General features: G+C 38.6%; 1 protein-coding gene across 5 annotated transcripts in view; it reads right to left on the bottom strand.

Moving 5' to 3' along the window:
* The window catches only part of DECR2 (2,4-dienoyl-CoA reductase 2), a 43,434-nt gene extending 19,965 nt beyond the window's left edge, over nt 1-23,469 (bottom strand). For 3 of the 5 annotated variants that reach the window (XM_051968937.1, XM_051968928.1, XM_051968913.1), the window contains exons 1-4: nt 15,976-20,108; nt 5,749-5,800; nt 4,408-4,543; nt 4-128 (exon numbers count right to left, since the gene is read on the bottom strand). In XM_051968937.1, coding sequence (XP_051824897.1) covers nt 4-128; nt 4,408-4,543; nt 5,749-5,800; nt 15,976-15,980 — 318 coding nt within the window. In that variant the 5' untranslated portion in view covers nt 15,981-20,108. Of the gene's footprint in view, nt 1-3; nt 129-4,407; nt 4,544-5,748; nt 5,801-15,975; nt 20,109-21,247; nt 21,377-21,852 lie in introns of those variants that run through there. The other 2 variants (XM_051968941.1, XM_051968920.1) reach the window with 2 other exon arrangements.
* Nucleotides 23,470-24,567: the final 1,098 nt, after the last annotated feature.

Raw genomic sequence — 24,567 nt, 5'->3', positions numbered from 1 at the left:
TACCTGGAAGTACTTCTCAAACATGATTTTGGAGACATTGAAGGTGCCAACTGTATCGATATCAATCACAGTTTTATATGCATTGAAGGATAAGCTGCTAGCTGCACACAAAAAATTACCTGCTGCACCTAAGGGAGAAAAGTTGGGGAAGAGAAGAAGAAAAAAAATGCAAGTAGTCCCTCTGGGAGAGCAAAAACACACTGTGCCATATCCTTCAGGTCCCTTTATGTTTGTTTGATAAGAAATTTTACATGACATATCCAAAACTGAATTCATTTTCTTCCCCCAAAAACCTTCTTTTCAACTTCCTTGTTACTAATGAAGGTATCACTATTTTCCCAGTCACCCAGTTTCATATCCCAGGTGTCTTCCCCAACTACTCTCACCCCTCCCATATCCAATCAGTTGCCAAGTCTCATTGTTTTTATATTGGTAATATCTCCTGAATAGCCTTCACACACACACACACACACACACACACACACACACACACACACACACACACACATTACCCACCCTGATTCTGCCAGTAGAGGGACACAGACGCCCATCACCTCATACCTAGACTACTCAGTGGTGGGCATCTCAAGTCTCTCCCTACTCCAGTCCATTCTTCACTTGGCTGTCAAAATGACCTTTCTTAAGCTCAAGTCTGACAATGTTACTTCAATCTTTCTTAAGCTCAAGTCTGACAATGTTACTTCCCAGTCAATGAATTCCAATGGCTCCCTCTTCCATAATTAAATATAAATCCTTTGTTTGGCTTCCAATGTCCTTCACAACCAAGTCCTACCTCATCTTTCCAGTGGTTTTACAACTCAGTCCCATTCCACATACTTTACAATTCAGTGACTCTGGTCTTCTAACTCTTACCTGAATAGGATACTCAATTCCCAACCCAGGATGTTTTTACTATCTGTCCTCTATGCCATCCCTCCTCAACTCTTGGCTTTCCTCAAATCTCAGTTAAAGTCTCATCTTATACAAGAAGTCTTTCACAGTCTCCTTTAATCTTAGTGTCTTCCCTCTGAGATTACCTCCAATTTATCCTATAGCTATATTCAAAAGTGTATCAAAAGTCTTCACTGCAATTTTAAACTATGAAAGCTTGAAACTACACTGAGACGCCTGAGACACTCTTGGTAGACAGATTTAGCCAGCTAGAGAAAAGAATATAAAGAAATAATCTTATTTGTACATAGTTTTTTGTGTATGGTCTCCCTTAGACTGCGAACTCCTTAAGAATACAAAGACAAAATGAAAAACAGTCCCTGCCCTCAAGGAGCTTAGATTCTACTGGGAAGACACAACATTTACACAGATAAGTACAAAATAAACTGAGAAGGAATTATATAATAATTTGGACAAATATAATATGAAGTATAGCTGCTACTTTTGCTAATGATAACTATAATGATTATGAAATCTCTTCAAGGAAAGAAAATGATGTTTCAAGGTACACACACACACACTCCCAAAAGAGCAATTATCAATACTGGCATTTGTGTATCTTATTTGAACTGGATTCAATCTGCAAATATTTACTCCTATAGAAAATGAACCTGTGGATTCAGGTCTAAGAATCAGGAAAAATTTTCATCTCTGGATGAAATCAATGCAAAATAAAAAACAAACTAGAGTAGGAAAGTTGCAGTTGATAGATATCTTATGATATATATCATTAGATTAATAAATCACTTCCTAGAGAATGAAGTTGTTTCTAAGATTCTTTTTGCATTTTTGAACAAAGTAAGAAAAAGTGGATCTCCTTTCTTGGTGATCTTAGGCAATCATTTCAATAAGCACATATTAAACTACAAATTTTTTAGTATACCTACTTAAAAGTACTTAAAAATACTGAGAGGCATCATTACTGTGAACAGAAGAATAGCCTCAGAGTCTCAGCTGAGTTCAAGTCCCAGTTCTAACACATACTGGCTATTTGACCCTGAACAAATAACTTAATGCTTAGAGGTAACTCTCAAAAGAGAGGGATACTTAACCTGGGACCTAAAGGTCCTAAAGACATCCAAAGGATGTATCTGTATCTTGATTTTTAGGGGTTCTATGAAATAGAATGGGAAAAAAATTATATCTTTATTTTACTGTTTAACAAAACAGTTAACTTTGTAATCCTATGCATTTCATTTTATGCATTTAAAAATATTATTCTGAGAAGTTCAAAGCTTTCATCAGACTGTTAAAAGAATCCATTACACACAAAAAAATTAAGAACCTCTGCTTTAAGATAATAAGTTACAGAATAGCTACTGATAGCCCTAAGCAGATGAAGTTTCCTAAACCAATGAAATCATAGGTCTAATAAAAACAAAATGCTTCCTGACCAAGGGTCAGTCCCCTTAGATACTATCCCCCCAAAAAGAACACAAATAGTCTCTGGAGATCAAGGGCAGAATATTGGGCCAGATGCCCTTTGCCCAAGTATTACTTTATATCAGGTTAAAATAAAACTTGATAAGAAAACTTGCCAACAATTTTTCCCTTCACTCATAGCTGTGGCTTCTACAGTCATCCCTTTCCTAAATACTTTCAGATCCTTTGTTTCTTTTCCATTGGCCCTTATTTTACCTTACTCTAAAAGGAGCCTCATTTTCACCTCAGCCTTCTATGTAGGCCAGCCAGGTAAGCAGTTTGTTATATCTGCATCATCTGCCTATGATCTAGAACCAGTCTTGTCAAGGTGGTTTTCTGCTGGACCACAGATACTATATAAAGTTCTGGGAGATAACTAAGGAGAAAGTATAGAAGACCTAGGCCATTCTCTCTGAAGATTGTATTCATTTTGTATACTTTTTGTATGTACTTGTTCACATGTTGTGTCTTCCACTACACTGGGAGCTCCTTGAAGACAGAGTCTGTTATTGCCTTTCTTTGGAACATAGTCAGCACTTATAACTACTTACCTGGCTTGACCAGATGCCTTTAATGTCTATAATACCAGACCTGAATGAAATAAATCACTTCTAGAGTACTGAATTAGCAGCCATCAAGATGAGCTAGTACTAATGATTTTTGAAGGATTTTCGAGAACAAAGTGCAAAGGCCTGGAGGCACAGACTTTTTAAAAGAAAAAGAGGGTAGAACCTGCAAAATATTAGCTGGCACAATGAATTGACTACTCAAAAAGTAATCATTAGTGGATAGATGTCAACTTCTAGCTGTTGTTAAGGTCTTTCCCAGGTCTGTTTGACTGAGACAATGCCCATTCAGTGATTAAAGCTAGGTAAGAAATGAGGCAAAGAATGGCCTCTTTTACCTCGTTTTAAAAAAAAATCAATTTGGGAGGGGAAGACTCTCAGGATTTCTGGCCCTATGCTATTCAAAATTTTTATCACAGGTACATTTGTCAAATGTGACTATGACACAAAGTTGGGAACGATAGCTAATGCACTGAATACAAAATCAAAGTTCAAAAAAATCTTGACAGCCTAAAATCATGGGACAAATGCAATAAAATGAAGATGAATAAATATGAAATTTTACTTTTGGGTTCAAATAATCAACTTTATAAGTACACGATGGAAAGAGGTCCTCTGTACCTAGACTATAGGTTGTGTGTTTTAATAGCTTGCAAATTCAAAATGAGTTAACAATTTTAAATGCTGCCCTAAATTTCATGAGAAAAGGACAAGGTATTCAAAAAGGAGATATATGATAGATTATTCTGTTATGCTTTCCCATGGTCAAACTACATTTAGAGTATCACAGACAGTTTTGGTTATCATATTTTAGAAAGCATGAGGACAAACTAAAGAAGTTCTAGGTAAAGGTGACCAGGGCAGAGAATGGATGAAGAAATGGGAGTGACAACCTGAAAAGAAATTAAGGGGAACATGATAGTTTTCTTCTAATGGGCTTAAAGGTCCATCAAATAGAAGTCAGATTTATTCTACTTGCTCCCAGAAAGCTATTATAGGAACAAACTTCTTCAACAATTAAAAGCATGAAAGGAAAGGGTTGCTTTGGGAAGCTGTGGGTTTCCTATCACTGAAAGTTTTCAAATAGAGACTGAATGACTATAAGCATGGGATGGAGGTAGCAAATTTTAAAAGAGATTCTTACATGGATATAATTTGGACTAAGTACTCTGTAAAGCAAGTTGGTACAATGGAAAAATTGTTAGCTTTGAAGTCAAAAGACCTCAAGTTGAAATCTTGACTTTGCTATTTAATAACTATATGATGTTGGGCCTCAGTTTCCCCTTCTGTAAAATGAGGGAGCTGGATTAGATAATTTCATTAGATCTCTTTTTAAGTTCTAAATACAATCCCTAAATCTCATCTATTGTTTCATATCCTTATGAAGACATGTACTAAAAAGAATGTCCTCCTTCAGTTTGTTCCACTGAAGATTGAGGCCTTTTGTCTTCTCTCCGTGGGAACTCACCATTGATGAGAATGTCAATCTTGCCAAATTTCTTCAGAGCCTTATCAATTGCAGCAGTAATGGTCTGAGGCTCCCGAACATCCAGAGACAGAGCAAGGCATTGCTGACCAGTAGCAGCAACCAATTTCTTTGCAGCCTGCATCAGAAGACAACACAAAATATCTATTTATTTCTATCACACCACGATGTACTCACAGTGACACCTCTGAGAGGGAGCTTGTAATAGCAAAAAGAACAAGAACCAAAAGAACTGCCTTCATGTCGTGGCTCTGCTACTCACTAATCCCTCCACTTCTCTAAACCTGTTTCTTCATCAGAAAAATAGGATAATAAAAGTAGCTTAGAAACATGTGAATAATTCACAAGTTTTAAGTAATGCTTGTAAAGTTCTACACAAATTAGAATTTTCATCCCATGAAGGAATCCATGAAGAAACAGAAGCAGGAGAATAGAAAAGGCTACTTCTAGTCTCTGTTGACTCTACTAGTAATCTAAGGGAGGCTATACCAAGTTCCTTTTTGTTTCCCTTACAATAAAATAGGTTTGATAACACCCAGGACACTGGACTCAGGGGAAAAAGTTTTCCCTTTCCAGCCTGAGAGTGCTATGGTTTCATCTACCTTCTTCCACCCACAGGGCTTCAATGGTCTCTATTTCCCCACACTTTTTTTACTCTACAACTACTACAAAGCAAACAAGTAACTCAATAAAAATGCAAGTAAGGTAACCAGGTGCACTGAAGGGAAAAAAACAACAACAACACTGGATTTGGGAATCAAAAGACCTGAGTTTTAGCCACATTTCAATCTTTAGTTGTGTTGCTGAGATAAGTCATTTGACAGTTCTAGAAGCTCATCTGTAAACTGACAGGAATGTTTGCAATATGTACCTGACAGGGCTATAAAGATGGAAATGTTTTGTAAACTTAATAATGAGTTAATAAATATAATATGTAAATATAAAATATTATATAAATATAAAAAAGGATATCCAGAAAAGAAGAATCCGTGGATAAGCAGCAAGATTTGGGGTTACAATAAAGAGAAAATAGCCAGGTGGTGGCACCATCACACCATCATTCCTGAAAAGGACACAGTGTCACATTTAAAATGAACCCCTGAGAAATAGATAGATTTTCTATCAATAAGAATAGTTTGGTGTTTTTTTTGGCAGGGGGGAGGAGGCAATTGGAGCTAGTAAGTATTCTGTGTCTGAGGCTGGATTTGAACTCAGGTCCTTTGACTCCAAGGTCAATGCTCTACCTACTGCACTATCCAGCTGCCCCATCAATAAGGAGAATGAAGAAAGAAAAGTCCCAACTGTCAGGAACATCCTACTCACATCAGACACTCTTTGCTGGTTTCTGCTGGCAATGACTGTGTGGCATCCGTGACTATAAAACACAAACAATTCAAGTCAACAAATACCAGTGGTAAGGGGCAGATACCAAAAGGATAAGACTAAACAATAAAGAGCAGGAAACAAAACATACTTGGGGACTCCTTCTTTATCATTTATCTAAGAGGGCATATGAGGTATCCTTTCTTAGAAAAGGATCTAATGAATTAAATACATCATCACCCAGAAGCAAAGGGATTTAGCAAGGGAGGTAGGGCAAAAAAAAGGCCTGGGGTCTGGGTTAGGGTCAAGTGGGCTAGTAGCTAAAGTACAGTCCTGGTTAGGAAGAGATCCCTGCATCTGGAATCTTCAGTTAAATGTCCACTTTATTTAGACTGTCCTAGTCAATACAAAGATACATCCTCTACCAAAACACAATGGTGAACACCTCAGTGGCAAAAACCTCTTTCTCCTCCATGCTCCACAAGTACCATCAATTTAGAGCTTAAAGGGGGCTTAGAGATTTGCATCACATCTGATTTGAACATGTGCCCACAATATTCCTTGCCACCTTGGGCCAGTAATATAGGAGATGCCCCCTAGCATTCTCTTGGGCATTCATCATACTCTACTTTTATTATAATTATTTATATAGATTTCACATCACCCTAGAGACAGGTATATTCTTTGAGTACAGGAACTATGATATTTATCTTTGGATATGTCAGCACTTAGCATAGTCTTCAGCACACACTAGGTGCTTAATAAACATTTATGAAACGAATTCATTTCCTTTGATTCATATAAATGCCTACCAAAATCTATCCTCATTGTTCTGAGTTCCACATCTCTGAGCACTATCCTCATAATTATTAAATCTCTTGTTCCATGGGCTTGGTTATTGTCCTTCATTCTTGAAGAGAACAAAAATGACATCACTATATTAGAGTTGAGTTAGTATGTCCAACTGTGGCTCATCAGACTAATATGAGCTTGGAATGCTCTGCCACACATCAGGCATAAATAGTCCATATGAACATTTGGGGTAGCTTCTCTAATTTTACACATCTGGCTTATTTAATTCTGTTTTGCTCAAAGAGCACAGCACCTTCTCTGATGAGGGCACACCATATTGGGCAGTATCATGTCAGTGTCTCCCATGTTATATAATCAATTCTAAAGTTCTTAAGAGAAATCTTGAGAGTGTTCTGATAACACTTTTTTCCGACCACCTTATGAGAACTTGTTCATTTGTGAGTTCTCTATAAAATAATGTTTTGGCAAGCATATAGTTGACATTCAGACAATGTAGCCAGTCTCTACAGTAGAGCTGGAATGCTTGGCAGTTTAGTTCAAAAAAGAACCTCAATGTCTGGTAGCTTATCCTGCTAGGTAATCTTCAGACTCTTCCTAAGATAATTCAAATGGAAGTGGTTCAGTTTTCTGGCATGGTGCTAATATACTGCCAAGGTTTCACAGGTATACAACAATGAGGTTAGCACAACAGCTCTGAAGCACTTCACTTTGGTAGTCAGTCTAATATGTCTCTTCTCCCATGCTTTCCTTTGGAGCCTCCTAAACACTGAGTTAGCCCTGGCAATGCATATGTCAATTTCATTTTTAATGTGGACATCTCAGGAAAGTATACTACCAAGGTAAGCAAACTTATCCACAGCATTGAAAACTTCACCGTTTACTATAACTGATGGTTCTACATATGAATGGTGTGGGGAAGGCTGATGGAGGACCTGTGTTTTCTTTGTATTAATTGTTAGACTGAAATTAGCACAAACAGTAAAGAATTGATCTATACTTTGGTGCATCTCAGCCTAGGAGGCTACACAATTATCTGTAAACAAAAAAATCATGCACCAATACTCCCTTTACTTTAGCTTTGGCTTGTAGCTTTTTCAAGTTGAATTTATCATCACTGAGGTAGTTGACTTTGATTACATGTTTGTCCATAATAAAGGTATTTGACAACATGGTTGAAAACATCATGCTAAAAAACATGGGAATAATCACACTGCCTTGTTTCATTCCACTGGTGACTGGGAAATCTCAAGAGTACTGCCCATTGTCCAGAACCAGGGCAAGCATGCCATCATGAAATTGATGAACTATACTGATGAACTTCTCTGGGCAATTCAATTTTAACATGATTTTCCAAAAGCCCTCATGACTGAGAGTATCAAAGGCCTTCATCAGATCTACAAATGTTGTATATAGACCTCTGTTCTTCTCCTGGAATTTTTCCTGGAGTTGTCAGGCAGTAAACACCATACCAACTATCCTCCAGCCCCTTCTGAAGCCACAGTGGCTCTCAAGTAAATGACTTTTTTTCTAGGTGTAGGGTCAGCCTGTTAAGAAGCACTCTGACAAGACAGCAGTGACTAAGAGAGAGACCCCCGCCCTGTGATCTATTTCCTTTAACTTTACAAAGATGAAGAATGGAGGCATTCTTGCATTCCTGGGGCATAACTTCTTCTTGCCATATAGAAAATTTCAGTCAGTTTTTGTATAAGCAATGGACCCTCTACCTTGTAAATCTCAGCTTTCTTCTTCAGTTGGAAATTCAGCTAGGGAGTGAATGATTTCAACTTTAGGTAAATAGTCAATAGCTTCAGCATTCATTAATGATGATCTGTTGAGAACACTTTGGAAATGCTTGGCCCATCTCTCTAGAATCATATCCTTATCACTAAGTAGTGTGACAACTGAATCAGCAATGAATAGATGAGATGCCCCATAGGTGTTTGGCCCATAAATAGCCTTCAGTATATCATAAAAAAGCTTTGGATGTGGCACTGTGTTCTTGGACTGTGGATTAGCAGATGGCCTCTGGAGGATCAGGGATGATAGTGTGATGGTGCCCCACCTGGCTGTTTTCTCTTTATTTAGTTTCATAATATTGTGACGCCAAATCTTGCTGCTTATCCTTGGATTTTTTTTTTCCAGATGTCTACTTTTATATTATTAATTCATTTTAAAATTTGTAAAATATTTTCATCTTGAAATTCTCTAAAGTTTCAACTGTACTTTACTTTTGATGGAATTGAATGCTACTTTCTTAGGAATGAACTATCCAGCTAGTATGCCCTGTGGAGTTCTCATTTTTCCATTATCAGCCTCTGAATTTCTCAAATCATTTTCATTAAACCAGTCTTAATGGTTGCAAGTGTTCTGACCTAGATGAGCAAATGCAGTGCTGTATACCACATCTCTGAAAGCTGCCCACTCCTTTTCTGTTCCATTGTTGCCAACTGTGTTGGCGCAATGTACCCTCCAAGTTGGCAACAAACTGTTCCCTCTCAGAGAAGCACTCTAATCTGTTAACATTAATTCTTCTAGTAATCTTTTTGCCCAAGGGTCACTACTTTTGCGATATATGAACACTCACCTTGGAGAAGATAAATCTATGATTAATCTAGTACCCTGCACCCCACATTGCCTTGGTCACCCTCACATCCTATCTGTCTCTTCTTATAATCACATAGTCTATTAAATGCCAATGTTTGCTGTGAGGGTGCATCCACAAAATTTTATTGTACTTAGTTAAACAGAATACAATGTTGATGATGAAAAGGTCATGAGATGCACAAATCTTCAATAGAAATGACCATTGCTTTTGCTTTCCAATTCCATTCCTCCCAAGAACTCCCTGATATGTCTGGTAGCCTGAGTCTATTCTAGCATTAAAATCACCCAGATTTATAAGCTTGTCTTCTTTTGGCACACTAATGATAAGGGTCTACAGGTTTTCATAAAATTTTTCTTTGACTTCATCAGGGTTGGTCATGGTGAGAAAACAGGCACTAATGATGGTGGCAGGGTGTTTTCCTGCAAATGGCAATCACATTGTCATAAGCCTGTCATTCATGCCTTTTGGAAGGCAAGGGAGCTTGTTGACTAGTTTTGATTGCTAAACCTACACCAGCTTCATGGCACTCCCTTTCATTGGGCCCCTCTAGCAAAATATGTGTCTGGCTTCCACATCAGTAAGCTGGTCTTCATTTGTCAGCCTTATTTCACTCGGGACTGATATTTGAATGAGATACCTATTGAATGCTCTTGCAACAAGAGCTGTTCTCTTGAAGGTCTACTAGATTTTGTATTGTTTATAAGCATACGCATATTCCATGTACCAATGATGAGAGGAATCAGCTTTTTATAAGTTTTTGCTCATTTTTAGTGTATTGACCATAGAGTGGGATCCCCAGCTGCTATGGTAATCAATCCACAATTGGGTAAATGGACAATTTTGAAGGGACTTTTTCTAGCCCCTTCCTCACACATGGAAATGATCAGTGTGATCTTTTAAAAGGCTGCTCAGACACCCAAAGGGTTGCCGAATCTCACTGCTGCTTCCAGTGAGAAGACAACCCTGTGGCTTGGTCTGCCTGTATGCAGGGTTGTGATTACAGCTCCCAATATATCCACATTTGCTGCATCATCTGGGACAATTTTTACTTAACCCCATCCCCATTCTCAGGGCCGCTCAGAAATAAACAAATGTTGACCTCCTCCTCACAAATACCCAACACAGATTACTTGCACCAAGAGCTCAACATATAGAACAGCCTACACACAGATCTGCTAATAAAACTCCTTATCTTACTTGGAAGAGATAGGAAAAGGGAAGGGGAAAACTTAGCCCTGCTGGCATGATTCAAAGCAGTCTGTATTCAGAGTAGCTGAAGGGGGAGGGGGAAACTCTTTTTTTTCTTCCCCAGGAAAGAAAGGCAAGCATCAGGATGAAAGAGACCAGTCCAACTTGTTTCAAATCTAGAGATCAGGTTAAGTCTTTTCTGCCTTTGCAGAAGCTATTCCTAAAGCCAGGAATGCACTCAAGAATCCCAAGTCCTTTCAAGGCTTCTCAGGTTGTATCTCCTCCAGGATAACCTTCTTTAAAGTTGACAGTGCTGTCTCCCTTCCTCAAACTGTCAGGCACATATTTATCTATTTACATGTGGTCTCCTTCCTAATTAGAAAACAAGCTCCTTTAGGGCAGGAGCCCTTTTTCATTGTCTTTATATTCACAGATTTTTATGTAATACCTTGAATACAGAATTTGCTTAATAAATGTTTGTTGTATGTGAGATACAAATAATCTGCAACAACACTGTATGTAATACAGTAGTAATTACCTAGGGAACTTAGCATGTACAGAAGCTATAAATCTCTCTTCCCTCTTTACAAGTTCACTGAGATGTCCTTCCTGCCCCAAAGTTACCATGTAGTTCATAAGTTCTGACACTTGCATTGCTGGGCTAGTTAAATTACAGGCATCTTAACTTTCATCTTGCCCTGGACTCTGACATCTCTGGAAGAGAGACTTTACACAGTTCTGCCTAGCTTAAACCCAATTTACTCCCAAGTCAAGGTATTGAGAACAAAAAACAAACACCAACACAACAATAACAGTACAGAGAAGATTTGCACATCATATTACGGCTTTCAAACTTTTTCCATCCACTATTCTATTTGATCTTCCCAAGAGGCCTATGAGGTAAGTAAGGCAGGGGCCATCATATTTTTTAAGTGCAGAGAACCACACTTCAAACTGACAAATAGACAAAAATGACTAAGTTTGCAGCCACAGAGTTTACAATGGTGTAGGGAGATATAAAACACATAAAGTGTTGGAATATAAAATAAACCATGATAAATACGTAAAAGAGAAAGTACTAAATGAGACCTAAGGGAAGAAAAATCATTTATCAACCAGATGATAGGGGGTATAAGATTAGGCAAAACTTCTTGGAGTGGGACCAGCATTTCATCTGGCTTGGAAAGGAATGCTAGGAAATTGAACACGAAAGTGGTAGGGAAGGCAGTTCATACACAATATGAGCAAAAAGGACAGAACACAAAGAGAACTGAGGAAAGAGTCATCCTATTATAAAGGAAAAATAAGTGGTAGGAGGTAAAACTAGAATGATAGGATGACAGACTATATAGAGCCTCAATGGCAGGCAAAGGATTATAAGTTTTTCCAGGAAAGCAATAAGGAGTGGTATGATCACATATATTGTAATGGGCTGAGGCGTGAGTTGATGCACTGAGGTCCCAAGCACGTGAGGCTAAATCGTAATTGGGCCATACTCTATTAATATATATACTTAGAGAAAGAATTGTCCCCCCACCCACCCACTCTTTGTGTAAGCCCTGATGTGTTGTATAGGAAATGACAATTTTGGTGGGTGGAGGCAGGGAGTGGGAAGGGAAGTGGAAAGAGAGACTGCCGGCTGGCGTTTTGACACAGCTGCTCACATTGCTATCGCAACTGCCCTTCACCTCCGATCCCCCTTTGCTAGCTGGCTTCCTGTCCCAGCTGCCCATTGCAATCCTTCTTCACCTCTACTGAGAATAAAGATTGAAGATTTTTCCCTTAACCTGAATTGCTGACTCCAGCTGATTTTAAATACATGGTCATCACATTTGGCGCCCAAGCGTGGGAACCAAGGACCCTACTTTCACTGAAGAAGTCTCCAGTGACCAGGAACTTAGGTGAGTATTATAGACAAACAGGGAACTTATTTTCTTAAAGACTAAACTAGTAACCTTTTTTGGCTGAAATGGGACAGATGCTACCTAAAGATTCTCCATCCCCCACCCCTCCCCCACCCCACCCCAGGAGTGGTGCTATAGAAAGCCTGCTTAAGCTGATAGAAGATCAAGGGCTACTTATAACTTGGGAACAGACAACTAGACTTCTTGGTACATTAAAACGCATCTCCTCTTGGTTCTTAGAGGAGAGCAAATCTCTCCAGATAATTGGACATTAATTGGGCAACAGCTCTCCCATATTACAATGAAAACGGTCCTCATTCAATTTCCCTCGAGGCATTCTATTTATACAATATAATACATTATTACAATATTATATACAATACAATAAGTTATAGAAGAAAAGGAAAAAACTCTAGGAATAGCCAAATGGGGAAGCCTGAGATAAAGGAGGAAGATAATGAACAGATTAATGACCATATCCCCACAGGGCATGGAGACTTAAGTGAGGCTCCAGGGTGGGGTGAATCTGAGGCAGCTTCAGCCCCACCTAAGGAGCAGGTAATTGACTCCCCTCCATCAACTCCACCTTCCAGGATGGAGGGAGGAGGGGTAGTGGGGGGGGGGGGCAGTGACAGCACTAGCACCTCCCCACCAGCATTCAGCCACTCCTATGACTAGATTGCAAAAGGGACTAATTAAGGCCAAAGCGCAAGGGAGAAATGTATTGGAATTTCAACACCATATTTTCCTGTAATTCAACAGTTTAATTCTTCAGGTCAAGAAAGTAGAAAATACGCTCCTTTTGATATAGAAATCCTCAAAGACCTGAAAAAGGCTTGCACTCTTTATGGGGCTACATCAGCTTATGTTAAAATGTTATTACAGAATTTGGCTTTTGAAATCTTGACCCCTAATGACTGGAAATCTATAGCAAGGATATGCCTAGAACCTGGACAAAACTACTTGTGGCTTTCTGAATATAGTGAGCTCTGTAGGATACAAGCCCAACAAAATAGTGAAAGTGGAGTTCATGCTGCAATCACGTATGACCTACTAACAGGTGTAGGTTCCTATGTAGACATCGTAGTACAGATTAATTATTCCATAGCAGCTTATGAGCAAATTGCTGCTAATGCTATCAAAGCGTGGGTTTCTCTCCACAATAAAGATGACAAGGGTGAGGCCTTCACAAAAATAACACAAGGGCCAAATGAACCCTTTGCTGACTTTGTGGGATGTTTGCAGACAGCTATCACAAGAATGAATGGGGAAAATGCAGTAACAGACATTTTGATAAGGCAACTTGCTAAGGAAAATGCTAATGAGGTTTGCAGAGGAATTATACTAAGACTGTGCAAGGATACTCCTTTAGAGGAGCTCATAAGGCTATGCCACAGTGGGCACAAATGCTTATTATACCCAAACTATGTTGAAGACAGGGTCCTTTTTGGCAAAGGAATTCTAGAGAAACTCATAGATGCTTTCAGTGTGGAAAAGTTGGACATTTGAGAGCTCATTGCATATATGGAGACGATGAGAAGACAGGGTGAGAGAATAAAACCCAAAACCCCATGTCCAAAATGTAATTGAGGCTTTCACTGGGCCTCTGAATGTAGATTGACCCAGAAAAATGAGAGGCAGGGCCCAGCTCCAAGGTATCAATCAAAAGACAGATGGGGCATGATAGCAGCTGAGGTTACACCCAGAGAGTCTTTAGAAATTCAGGACTCTGATGTCATCAACCAACAGAAAAGCAATCAGGATTACAGTTGGGGAGGATACAGGCCTTTTAACACAACAGGGCAGTGTCCAGTGCAAACAACTCCACCATCTTTAGATAATCGCCAGGTGATGTGGAGAGATCTAGAAAGTGGTGAATGGAAGGGACCAGATAGGCTAACTGCTTGGGGGAGAGGGTTTGCTTGTATCTTTACTGGTGGAGCAGGAATCAGATGGGTGCCAATGAGCCGTATTCCTCTTGTCCATCGCAGAGAGTTGGAGCAGTCCCTTGAAACGAAGGAGAAGACCCAAGAAATATTGGGTGGTTCTGTTGCTGATTGTGCTCACCAATGAAAGAGCGTGGCAGTTATGGCGTTTGACTCATGGACATAGAAAATTGTTGGACTTCAAAACCCTCAGGAATCATTGGATTCTCTGAGACATGATAAGATTGTTGTAGGACTTGAAAACCCTCAGGAATCATTGGATTCTCTGAGACATAAGATTGTTGTAGGACTTGAAAACCCTCAGGAATCATTAGATTCTTTGAGACATAAGACTTGAAAGCCCTCAGGAATCACTGGATTTTTTGACAAATGATAAGACTGTTACAGGATTTCAAAATCTGCTGGAATCATTGGATTCCCTAACATATAAAAAGACTTTTGCAGGACTTCAAAAACTTAGGGGGATCATTGGATTCCCTGATATGTGAAGCAATGGACAATAGATTGGTTTTGGACTATCTCTTGGCTGCTGAAGAAGGTGTATGTGTGACTGCTGTTTACATACTCTCCTTCTAGGACTTCTGGCAATCTTTTACAACACCATGTTGATTTATATTGTTTGTTATACCGTTACTTGTGTGTACAATTCATGTTTGTTACACCACATCAAGCCTGCACTGACTGTGGGGAGGGTCATCACTAATAGCCTCTGTGTTATTGCTATGTACTTGTGTAATACCTCCCATGCTGATGGGTTTGTGCATAATAAAACCTTTCAGCCCGGAAACCTACTAGCAACCCCCACTTCCCTTTGGTGCTTTTCATTTCCCTTCCTGAAATGTCAGGGAGGGCGTGATCACCTCCTTTTTAGAGCTTTCACCTCCTTTCCTGAGAAGTCAAGGAGGGTGTGATCACCTCCCGTTGGGGGCTCTGACCTCCCTGAGGAGTTAGGGATGGCATGACCACCTGTGTTCTAAAACAAAAGAAAGCAGGAGATGTAATGGGCTGAGGCTTGAGTTGATGCACTGAGGTCCCAAGCACGTGAGGCTAAATAGTAATTGGACCATATTCTATTAATATATATGCTTGGAGAAAGAATGGCCCCCGCCTACTCTTTGTGCAAGTCCTGATGTGTTGTATATAGAAAATGACAATTTTGGTGGGTGGAGGCAAGGGAGTGGGAAGGGAAGCGGAAGGAGAGACTGCCGGCTGGCGTTTTGACACAGCAGCTCGCATTACTATCGCGACCGCCCTTCACCTCCGATCCCCCTCTGCTAGCTGGCTTCCTGTCGCAGCTGCCCATTGCAATCCTTCTTCACCTCTATTGAGAATAAAGATTGAAGATTTTTCCCTTAACCTGAATTGCTGACTCCAGCTGATTTTAAATACACAGTCATCACAATATATGAATGAAAATGATTAAGGATGTGAAAAAGGACACTGAAAAGGAGAAAGTAAAGGGCAGGAAGCCCTGTTAGGAAGCTATTGCAATAAGGCAGGCAGATAGTAATGAAGACAATGGAAAGAGATAATGGGTCAAATGTAGATATACTATAGGAATAGAATTACAGTGATTTGATAACTGACATAATTTGAGAAGGGCAATGGCTGGAAAAGACTAGAATATGTAGACAGTGAGGGAAGCCCCTGCAGAGGGATGGACATTTGGTCAAAGAGTAAAAAGTAGCCACTAAGCATGATTCTGTCCAATCCTAGGCAGCAAAATTAGTCAAGACAGAGAAGGGGGGGAAGCTAATAAACAGAGACATACCGCATGAAGATTTCTGCAATTCGGAACCCAATTCCTGAACCTCCTCCAGTGATAAAGGCCACTTTGTCACTGTAGAAAAAAGAAAATTTCTTCAAAAAATGTCACTGACAGAAAAATATAATAACAAATATTGGAGGGGATGTGGGAAGACTGGGACACTAATACCTTGCTGGTGGAGTTGTGGACTGATCCAACCATTCTGGAAAGCAATTTGGAATTATACCCAAAGACCTATCAAACTGTGCATATCCTTTGATCCAGCAGTGTTTCTACTGGGCTTATATCCCAAAGAGATCTTAAAGGAAGGAAAGGGACCCACATGTACAAAAATGTTTGTGGCAGCCCTTTTAGTAGTAGCAAGAAATTGGAAACTGAATGGATGCCCATCAACTGGAGAATGGCTGAATAAATTACAGTATATGAATGTTATGGAATATTATTGTTCTGTAAGAAATGACCAACAGGATGATTTCAGAGAGACTTGGAGAGACTCCCATGAACTGATACTAAGTGAAAGGAGCAGAACCAGGAGATCATTATACATAGCAACAAGAAGATTATACAATGATCAACTCTGATGGACAGGTTCTCTTCAACAATGAGATGATTCAAAGCAGTTCCAATTATTCAGTAATGAAGAGAGCCATCTCCACTCAGAGAGAAGACTGTGGGAATTGATTATGGTTCACAACATAGCATTCTTACTCTTTCTATTGTTGTTGGCTTGCATTTTATTTTGCTTATCTTTTTTTTTTTTTTAATGATTTGACTTGATTTTTCTTGTGCAGCATGATAATTGTATAAATATGTATGCATGTATTGGATTTAACATGTATTTCTACCATGTTTAACAAGTTTATTGGACTATTTGCCATCTAGGGAAGGGCATGGGGGTGTATGGAATGGAGAAATGAAGAACTTATAGTAATGTGTGAATTCTTTTTTTTTGTTTTCATTATTCCTGTGTTACTCTATGACCGCATGGATATAACACGTGCAAGCATATTTGCTTGGCCTTGATTGGTTGCAGACATATTTATTTAACATTAGTCAGTGACATTTATCAGTATTTGACATTTTCCCCTATTTAGTCTATTAGTTTAAACATTGTCTGCTTGATTATCTAAAACCTGAAGGCCTGATTTTCTGTTTCCTAGAAATCAGGTGATTTTGGGGAAACAGAAACTTTTCATTCCAATCTCTCCAGATAGCAACAACTAATTAGATTGCCCCACCCCATGCTCTCTTGTGATGTAACCCCTTGTAACAAATACTATAAATCTGTGTGTATCCACTGAGTCTTTGGCCTTGAGTACCTTATCTGGCAGTGGGACTGCCCATTTTCATGAGAATTTAATAATAAGCAATCTTTCTGCTTTCTACTTTGAGTGATCTCTGAGTAGTCATGTTGGGTAGAGGTCTTCCACAGTGCAGAGGGGAAAGGCGGGGGAGGGGAGGGCAAAGGGGGAATTGGAACACAAGATTTTGCAAGGGCTAATGTTGAAGAATTGTCCATGCATGTCTTAAAAAATAAAAAGCTTTAATAATTAACAAATAAATAAATGTCACTGAAAATTGCATGTTATAGTTATCATGATTAAAAAGAAAAGCAAGTGACTATGCAAATTTGTTAGAAAAAGGCTTTTAATTTTTTTCACTGGAATGGGAAGGCATGGGAAGGAGAGGAATAACAATAGATTTGAGAAGGAAGAAAAGTTGAAAGAAAGAAGGAAGGGAAGGAAAGAAGAAGAAAAGAGAGGCTCATCTTATTTTAAAAATGCACAAAAAGTCAGAAAAAATCATAGACAAACAGAAAAGCTTAAAGCTACATTTTAAAAGTGCTAACTGTACTTAACAGATTGTTATGTACCAACTCCTTTTCCTTTTCTAAAAATGTATATAGAAATTCCCATTTTATTTGGTGTTAGGTTCAGAATAAAAAAAGATTTAAAAAAAGAAAAGCAACAGACACAGGAACTATATGAACACAAATATAAAGCACTTTTAATATAAACTCAGATCTAAATAATTGAAGTTATTTATTGTTCATGGGCTGCTAAAGCCAATGAAATTTTTAAAATGACAATTTTACCTAACTAATCTATTTATTCAATGTCAACCCAATTAGACTACTAAAAAGAAGAACAAAGTTCATTTGGAAAAGCAAAAGAAACCAGGAAAAAAAAAAGATGTAAACATTCAATAGTATCAGACTTTAAATTATAAGGGAGAACATGTTAGGAGTGTAAAAAGAATAATTTTAATTATTTTAGCTTTTTTAGTTGTAAGTCCAATTCATTGAGCTTTTCTTTCTCTATTTTATGCAAGTAAGCCTCTAGCGATATAAAATTTCCCCTAATGACTGTTTTGACAACATCCCACAAATTTTGGTATGTTGTCTCATTACTGTCATTCTCTTGAATGAAGTTATTGATTGTGTCGATGATTTGTTGTTTCACTATTTTTTAGGATTAGACTATTTAGTGTCCAATTAATTTTTGGTCCATTTTCTGCTGGCCTTTCATTGCATGAGATTTTTATTACATCATGATCTGAAAAAATGCATTTATTATTTCTGCCTTTCTGCATTTGATTTTGAGGGTTTTATGTCCTAATACATGGTCAATTTTTGTATAGGTTCCAGAACTGCTGAGAAAAAAAGTATACATACTCCTTTCTGTCTCCATTCAATTTTCTCCAAAGATCTATCATACTTAAATTTTCTAAAACTTTGTGGTTTGATTTATCTAGTTCTGAGAGAGCAAGGGTGAGATCCCCCACTAGTATAGTTTTGCTGTCTATTTCTTCTTGCAGTTCTCTTAACTTCTCTAGGAATTTGGATGCTATACCACTTAGTGCAAATATATTTAGTATTGATATTGCCTCATTATCTATGGTATCCTTTAGCAAGATATAGTTTCCTTCCTTATCTCTTTTAATTAGATCTACTTTTGCTTTTGCTTGATCTGAGATCAGGATTGCTACCCCTGCTTTTTTTTTTACTTCACCTGAAGCATGATAGATTCTGCTCCAGGCTTTTACCTTTACTTAAATGTGTTTCTTGTAAACTGCAAGTTGCAGGATTCTGGCTTTTAATCCAGTCTGCTATACACTAAAGTGGAAGTGGTAAGATGGCCATTCACATTCAGTTAAAATAACTAATTCTGTATTTCCTGCCATCTTATTTACCCCAAGTTATGTTTTTCTCTTTCCTTTCTCCTTTAACTCCTCCTCAGTATTTTGGTAAAAAGAATAATTTTGATTATTTCAAATGAAAATCTTCTTGTATAAATCAAATCTATGTAGTCTAGAATAGGAAGAATGTAGAAATTGGAGAAAAAAACTTTCATAGATAATCAGATAGGATGTGATAAGAGTGCATAGTAAGTACTGCAGTGGTATAGGAAATGATGAGCTGGTTGATTTAGAAAGACCTCCACATATGAAGGAAGAGAGGAGAACCTTCAGAGAAACAGACAACAGATAGAAATAAACATGGTACAGTCTTATTTGTATGTGTGAATGTATGTTTATAGATATCTATGAATATATCCAGGCTTAACTGTAACCTTCTTTAGGGAGAGGAAAAAAATAAAGTAAAAAATGCACCGCAGAGAACAAAAGAAAACCAACAAGGAAGCAAAGAAGGGCAGCTTTGAAAAGAATGTGTAGTAATTATTATCTAGGTTTTTTTGAAATGGAAATTTATTAGTTTATATTGCATGCTCTTTTGATTTGCTATATATATGATAATTTTTTTCTTTTCTTTTCTAATTCTGTATTTAAAAAGTTTTTAAGAAGAAAAGCAGGATCTTCATAACATAACAGAAATTTGTAGTTTCATGCACAATCTCTCCTTTGGTTTGACAATGTATATGTACGGAAATACTCATTTGGTTGGTGATTATTAAATTCTGAATTAAAAAAAATGAAATTCTAAAATAGTAAAATTTTTAAATGTTTCCTAAGCCTTCTGAATAATAAAAATACTTCACAAGATCTATGATTTCATTAGGATGTAGCCTCTCTCCAACAATACAGATTGTAAGCCCCATAGTTACCCACCTTAGTAGATGGAAACCAAAAAGAAATAAAGATGGCCAATTTACTGATATTAAACCTCTCTGAACTTAGATTGGTCCTTGGATGACACATCTCCTCATTTGTCTTATATTTTGATGCATCATGGAACAGCAGGAAAAATATTGTCTTTAAAGAAACTAGGTTTAAATTTTATCTCTTGACAATTACTGTGTGACCTTGAGCAGGTTATTTTACTTCCCTGGAACGCAATTTCTTTATCTGTAAAATGAAGGAATGGACCAGAAAGCAAGGGAGGGAGAGGGGCAGTGTACTTTCAGCTGTAGGTCTATGATTCAATAATCCTTTCAAATTTGGCAAGGTCTGCCAGTAATGACAAGAATAAGGATGTTTCCTGATCCATCATCATAGATAGCATTTACACAGCAGTTTAAAGTATGCAAAGCACTTTACAAATATTATTTTCATCTGATCCTCACAGCAACCCTGGTAGATAGGTAATATTATTAAAAATTGAGGCAGAGGTAAGCGATTTGCCCAGGGTCACACAGCTAGTATGTGTCTGAAGCCAAATGTTATCCACTTCACCACCTTCTTTTACACAAAGTTAAAGTTGTTTACATTAAAGATATCAAATGAATTACGACCTTACTCTTTCCCTCACTGATAGTTTTTCATTAAAATAAAATTAAAAAGTCAGTTTTTTTTTTAAGTTCGATAGCCATAGAGATTCTTTCTTTCTATATGACTCTCCATAAGAGAATCTCAATCTAAGAGTATAAAGTTCTACCTCCATCTCCAGCCAGAAATCCTTCTCACTTTTTTGCCTGTAGTAATTTTATTTTTTAATAGTTTTATTTTTTCCGGTTATATTTAAAGACAACTTTTGACATTCACTTTTCCAAATTTTCTCCCTCCCAAAGTTGGTAAGAAATTTGATATGAAATATATGTGCAGTTATAAGACATATTTTCATATTAATCGTGTTGTGAAAGAATAGACCAAAAGAAAAGAAAATCATGAAAAAAAAACAAAACAGTGAAAATAGTTTGCTTCCATCTATATTTGAATTCCATCAGTTCTTTCTGCCAGATAACCTTCTATAACATTCCCCAATATGTCAATCCTAAGAGGCCAGTCATCCTTTCCCAGTCTTAGGTAAGATGTTCCACTTCTCCCTAACACCCGCCCATTCTTGGGGTGGGGGGTGTAAATTGTTAGGAGGGCTCACCGAAGGATATCTGGGCAGAAGAGGTAGCTATAACTTCCGAGACAGTCATCAGTGGAGACGTCGTGGGGTGGATGAGACATGGCACCGGGCTGGGCTGCTGGTCACTTAGGAGAAGGGACACTGCAACACCTGGGAACAGTTACCCCCATGAAAGAGCAGGGTTAGTCCCCACACTGCTCCAAAAATGGGGAGGTACGGAATCGGGGGGGAGGAGAAATCCCAGGAGAGGGGACAACCAACATTAAACTAGCACTGTCCATTCCACCCCCTCAGAACCCAGGGACGAGGAAAGCTTCCCAGCCTGGGGAGGCGGGCTATAGGGCACAGAGGTGGGGGAGGAGGCGGCGGAGAGGGGCTTTTCCCAGAAGTCCCGGGGGTTCTTGGGTGCTCCCGTTGGGAGAACGGGGGTTAGGGAGGGGACGATCTATCTCAGAGTGCTACAGGTGGACCATGGTAGCGAATGGCGGGGGTGGGGGGTAAGAGTGGGAGGTGGAGAGACTCCTTTGCCCCTAGGCTGACAGAAGGGCAATGTGATGCAAAGAAGGGGAGGCCCGACCCGGGAAGCCTCCGCCCCCGCTGAGAATTCCTCAAGAACACCAAGAGACCTGTAGAAACGTAGTTAAGGAGCCTCGAGCCAGATTGCACGCGCCCACTTTCCTGCCCTCCTAGCAGAATGGTCCTAAGCAGCGGAACGGGGCGTGGCTTCTTCTGACCCCGCCCCCTTCTTCCTTTAAGCATCTGGAAAGCCTTGGGCACTGCTGGGAGTTATAGTCTTCCCGGGACGGAAGAGCGAGAGGCGCAGGCGCAGGATGATGCCGACGACCCAGACCGGGACCTTTGGAATCTGGCGTCGCGCTGCTTGCGAAATCTGTGCTGCAGATCCCTAGAGGAGGGGTTAGTAGAGACTGTGCCCTTTGTCCTGCTGTGGCTGATAACGTCACCGAGGATTAATTTACAAAGTCGAAAAGAGCAGCTAACGGGCTCCCTGGGTGACCCCGAGCCAGTCGGGGCCTGCGAGCACAAACCTCTTTTCTGACTGATGAGCTTGCTTAGGCCTAGAGAGGGCAGAGAGGTTGCCGGCCCGAGATCACCGAGGGAGGAATCCCAGAGAGGGAGTTTGTCCATAAAATTACTTAACTCCCTGGTCCTCAGTTTCCCCAACAGTGAAATGAAGGGGGTGGGCTAAATGGATTCTAAGGCCTCTTCCTGTTCCAAATCTATGACCTAGTAAACCTAAAACGGGATCTAAAAGTATTCCAATGTGCTGGAGCAATGAGCTTTGAATCTAATTTTCATAGATAGTAATCTTTTCCCAACAACCATTTATTAAGTGTCTCCTGTGAGGTAGGAAAAAATCCCTACCCTCTGAGAGCTTGTATTGTACTAAGAAAGAGTGATAATATAGCATATACACAGATGAGTATAACAAGGTATTGGAGGAAAGGAGGACAGTTTGCTAAAATGCTTGGAGGCAGAAAATAGAATCCTTGGTTTTGTAAATTAACTTATCAGTTCGCTGATAGTCTTGGCGGAAATGGTCTTTCCTCTAGCCTCTCCTTCCAATTTACCTTGCACACTTTCTTGATTTAGAAAGTGCTCAGAACATTTCAGTTTCTTGTTCAAAGTCCATCAGTGGCTCCTTATTGTTTGGCGTTTTAAATTGTTCCCAGTGTTTAGCACAGTGACTGCACATAGTATCACTAATTCAATGTTTGGTGTACTGCAAAAAAAGTCTAAAGTCTATAATTTCATATTTAACCCCCTCTACTATCTTAAACTTTCATGACCCATCTCCCATACTAACCTTATGCTTTAGACAATTTATACAATTTGCTATTCCTCAAAAATCTTCCACATTTTACTGTCTCTGGCCTTTCATTTGTGCTATTTTCCCTGCCTGGAATAATCTCCCCTACTACACCCCACCCCACCTCATCAACATCCATTTAGACAGCTCAATGCCATTTCCTAGATGTTTAAAAAAAAAAAAAATCCCTGCCCTACTCTTTCATCCCTAGCTGGAAATAATCTTTGCTTTTTCTGAATTCCTACAGCATTTTGTTTGTCCCACATAAATCATAAGGCATTTATCACACACTGTTGTGATATAATACAAAAAAAGTTAGACTTGGAGTCAGCAGAACAGGGTCTGATTTTTGACACTCCCACCTGACCTCTTTGGACATCAAATTCTTCCCCTGAGAAATGCAGATAGTATTGCCTATCTCCCATAATTTTGAGATAAGTATCGCATAACCTAGGGTGACAAGCTTCAAGGTCAAGGACCATATTTCATTTGTCTTTATGTCCAGGATAATACTGGGTATGCATATTTTGAATACTCAACAAATATTTGCTGAATAAACAAAAGAATATAAAATAATTGCTGGAGCATAAAAGAATTTAACAATCCATATATGATATCTGGTTGTTTTTTTTAAATCCACAGTAACAGAGCTATAAACAACAAAAAAAATTTTTTGGCTTTTAAAACAGGATGGTCTACTATTAGATTACTTAGTAAATTTAATTTTATTAAATTAATAATATTTATCCTCAGATTATATTATTATATTAATGTGCATCAGTAGGTTTATCTAGTGGAAATGTGCTCAAGTACAATTTGAAAGTGGATGGAGCAAAGTCAATGTCTACCAAGAAGAAACATTACTTTTCATATTTTAAATAATAGTAATACCTAGCATTTATGTAGTTCTTTACAATTTGCAAAGCACTTTACAAACAACATATCATTTTATCATTACAATTACCCTGGGATGTAAATGTTATTATCCCCATTTTACAAATGAGGAAACTGAGGACAATTAATAGTTAAATGATTTACCCAGGAGAACACAGCTAGTAAGTTTTTGAGACTGTATTTGAACTCAGATCTTCCTGATTTTTGGTCTCGGTCTCCTCACACTGTGCCACCGAGCTACCTAGCATTTCGTAAATACTAAAAGTATCTTTTCTGTTCAATAATTGCCTACAGAGTAATGCTGTAGTAAGCATATTACCTAATCAGTAAAAACAAGATAATTTCCATTTAATGTCTATACAGTTTAATATTAACAGAAAGTCAAGGCAGCATGATTTCCTGGAAAGAGAATTATAGTCAGGAGACTGGGATCATCTGCTAGCTCTGCTGATGAATCTCATGATCTCAGAAAAGTCACTCAATTTGTTTTTTCACCCATACCAGACGAGGTAAAACATCTCTTCACCTTTTACTAGTGACTCTCAAACATTTTTATTGTTTTAAATTCCTCTGGATTCTTGTGATATCCCAAACCACATCTCATCACTAATACTAACAG

The sequence above is a fragment of the Antechinus flavipes genome, chromosome 1, assembly GCF_016432865.1.
Source record: "Antechinus flavipes isolate AdamAnt ecotype Samford, QLD, Australia chromosome 1, AdamAnt_v2, whole genome shotgun sequence".
NCBI classification, from domain to species: domain Eukaryota; kingdom Metazoa; phylum Chordata; class Mammalia; order Dasyuromorphia; family Dasyuridae; genus Antechinus; species Antechinus flavipes.
This window is presented reverse-complemented; position numbering and strand designations above follow the sequence as displayed.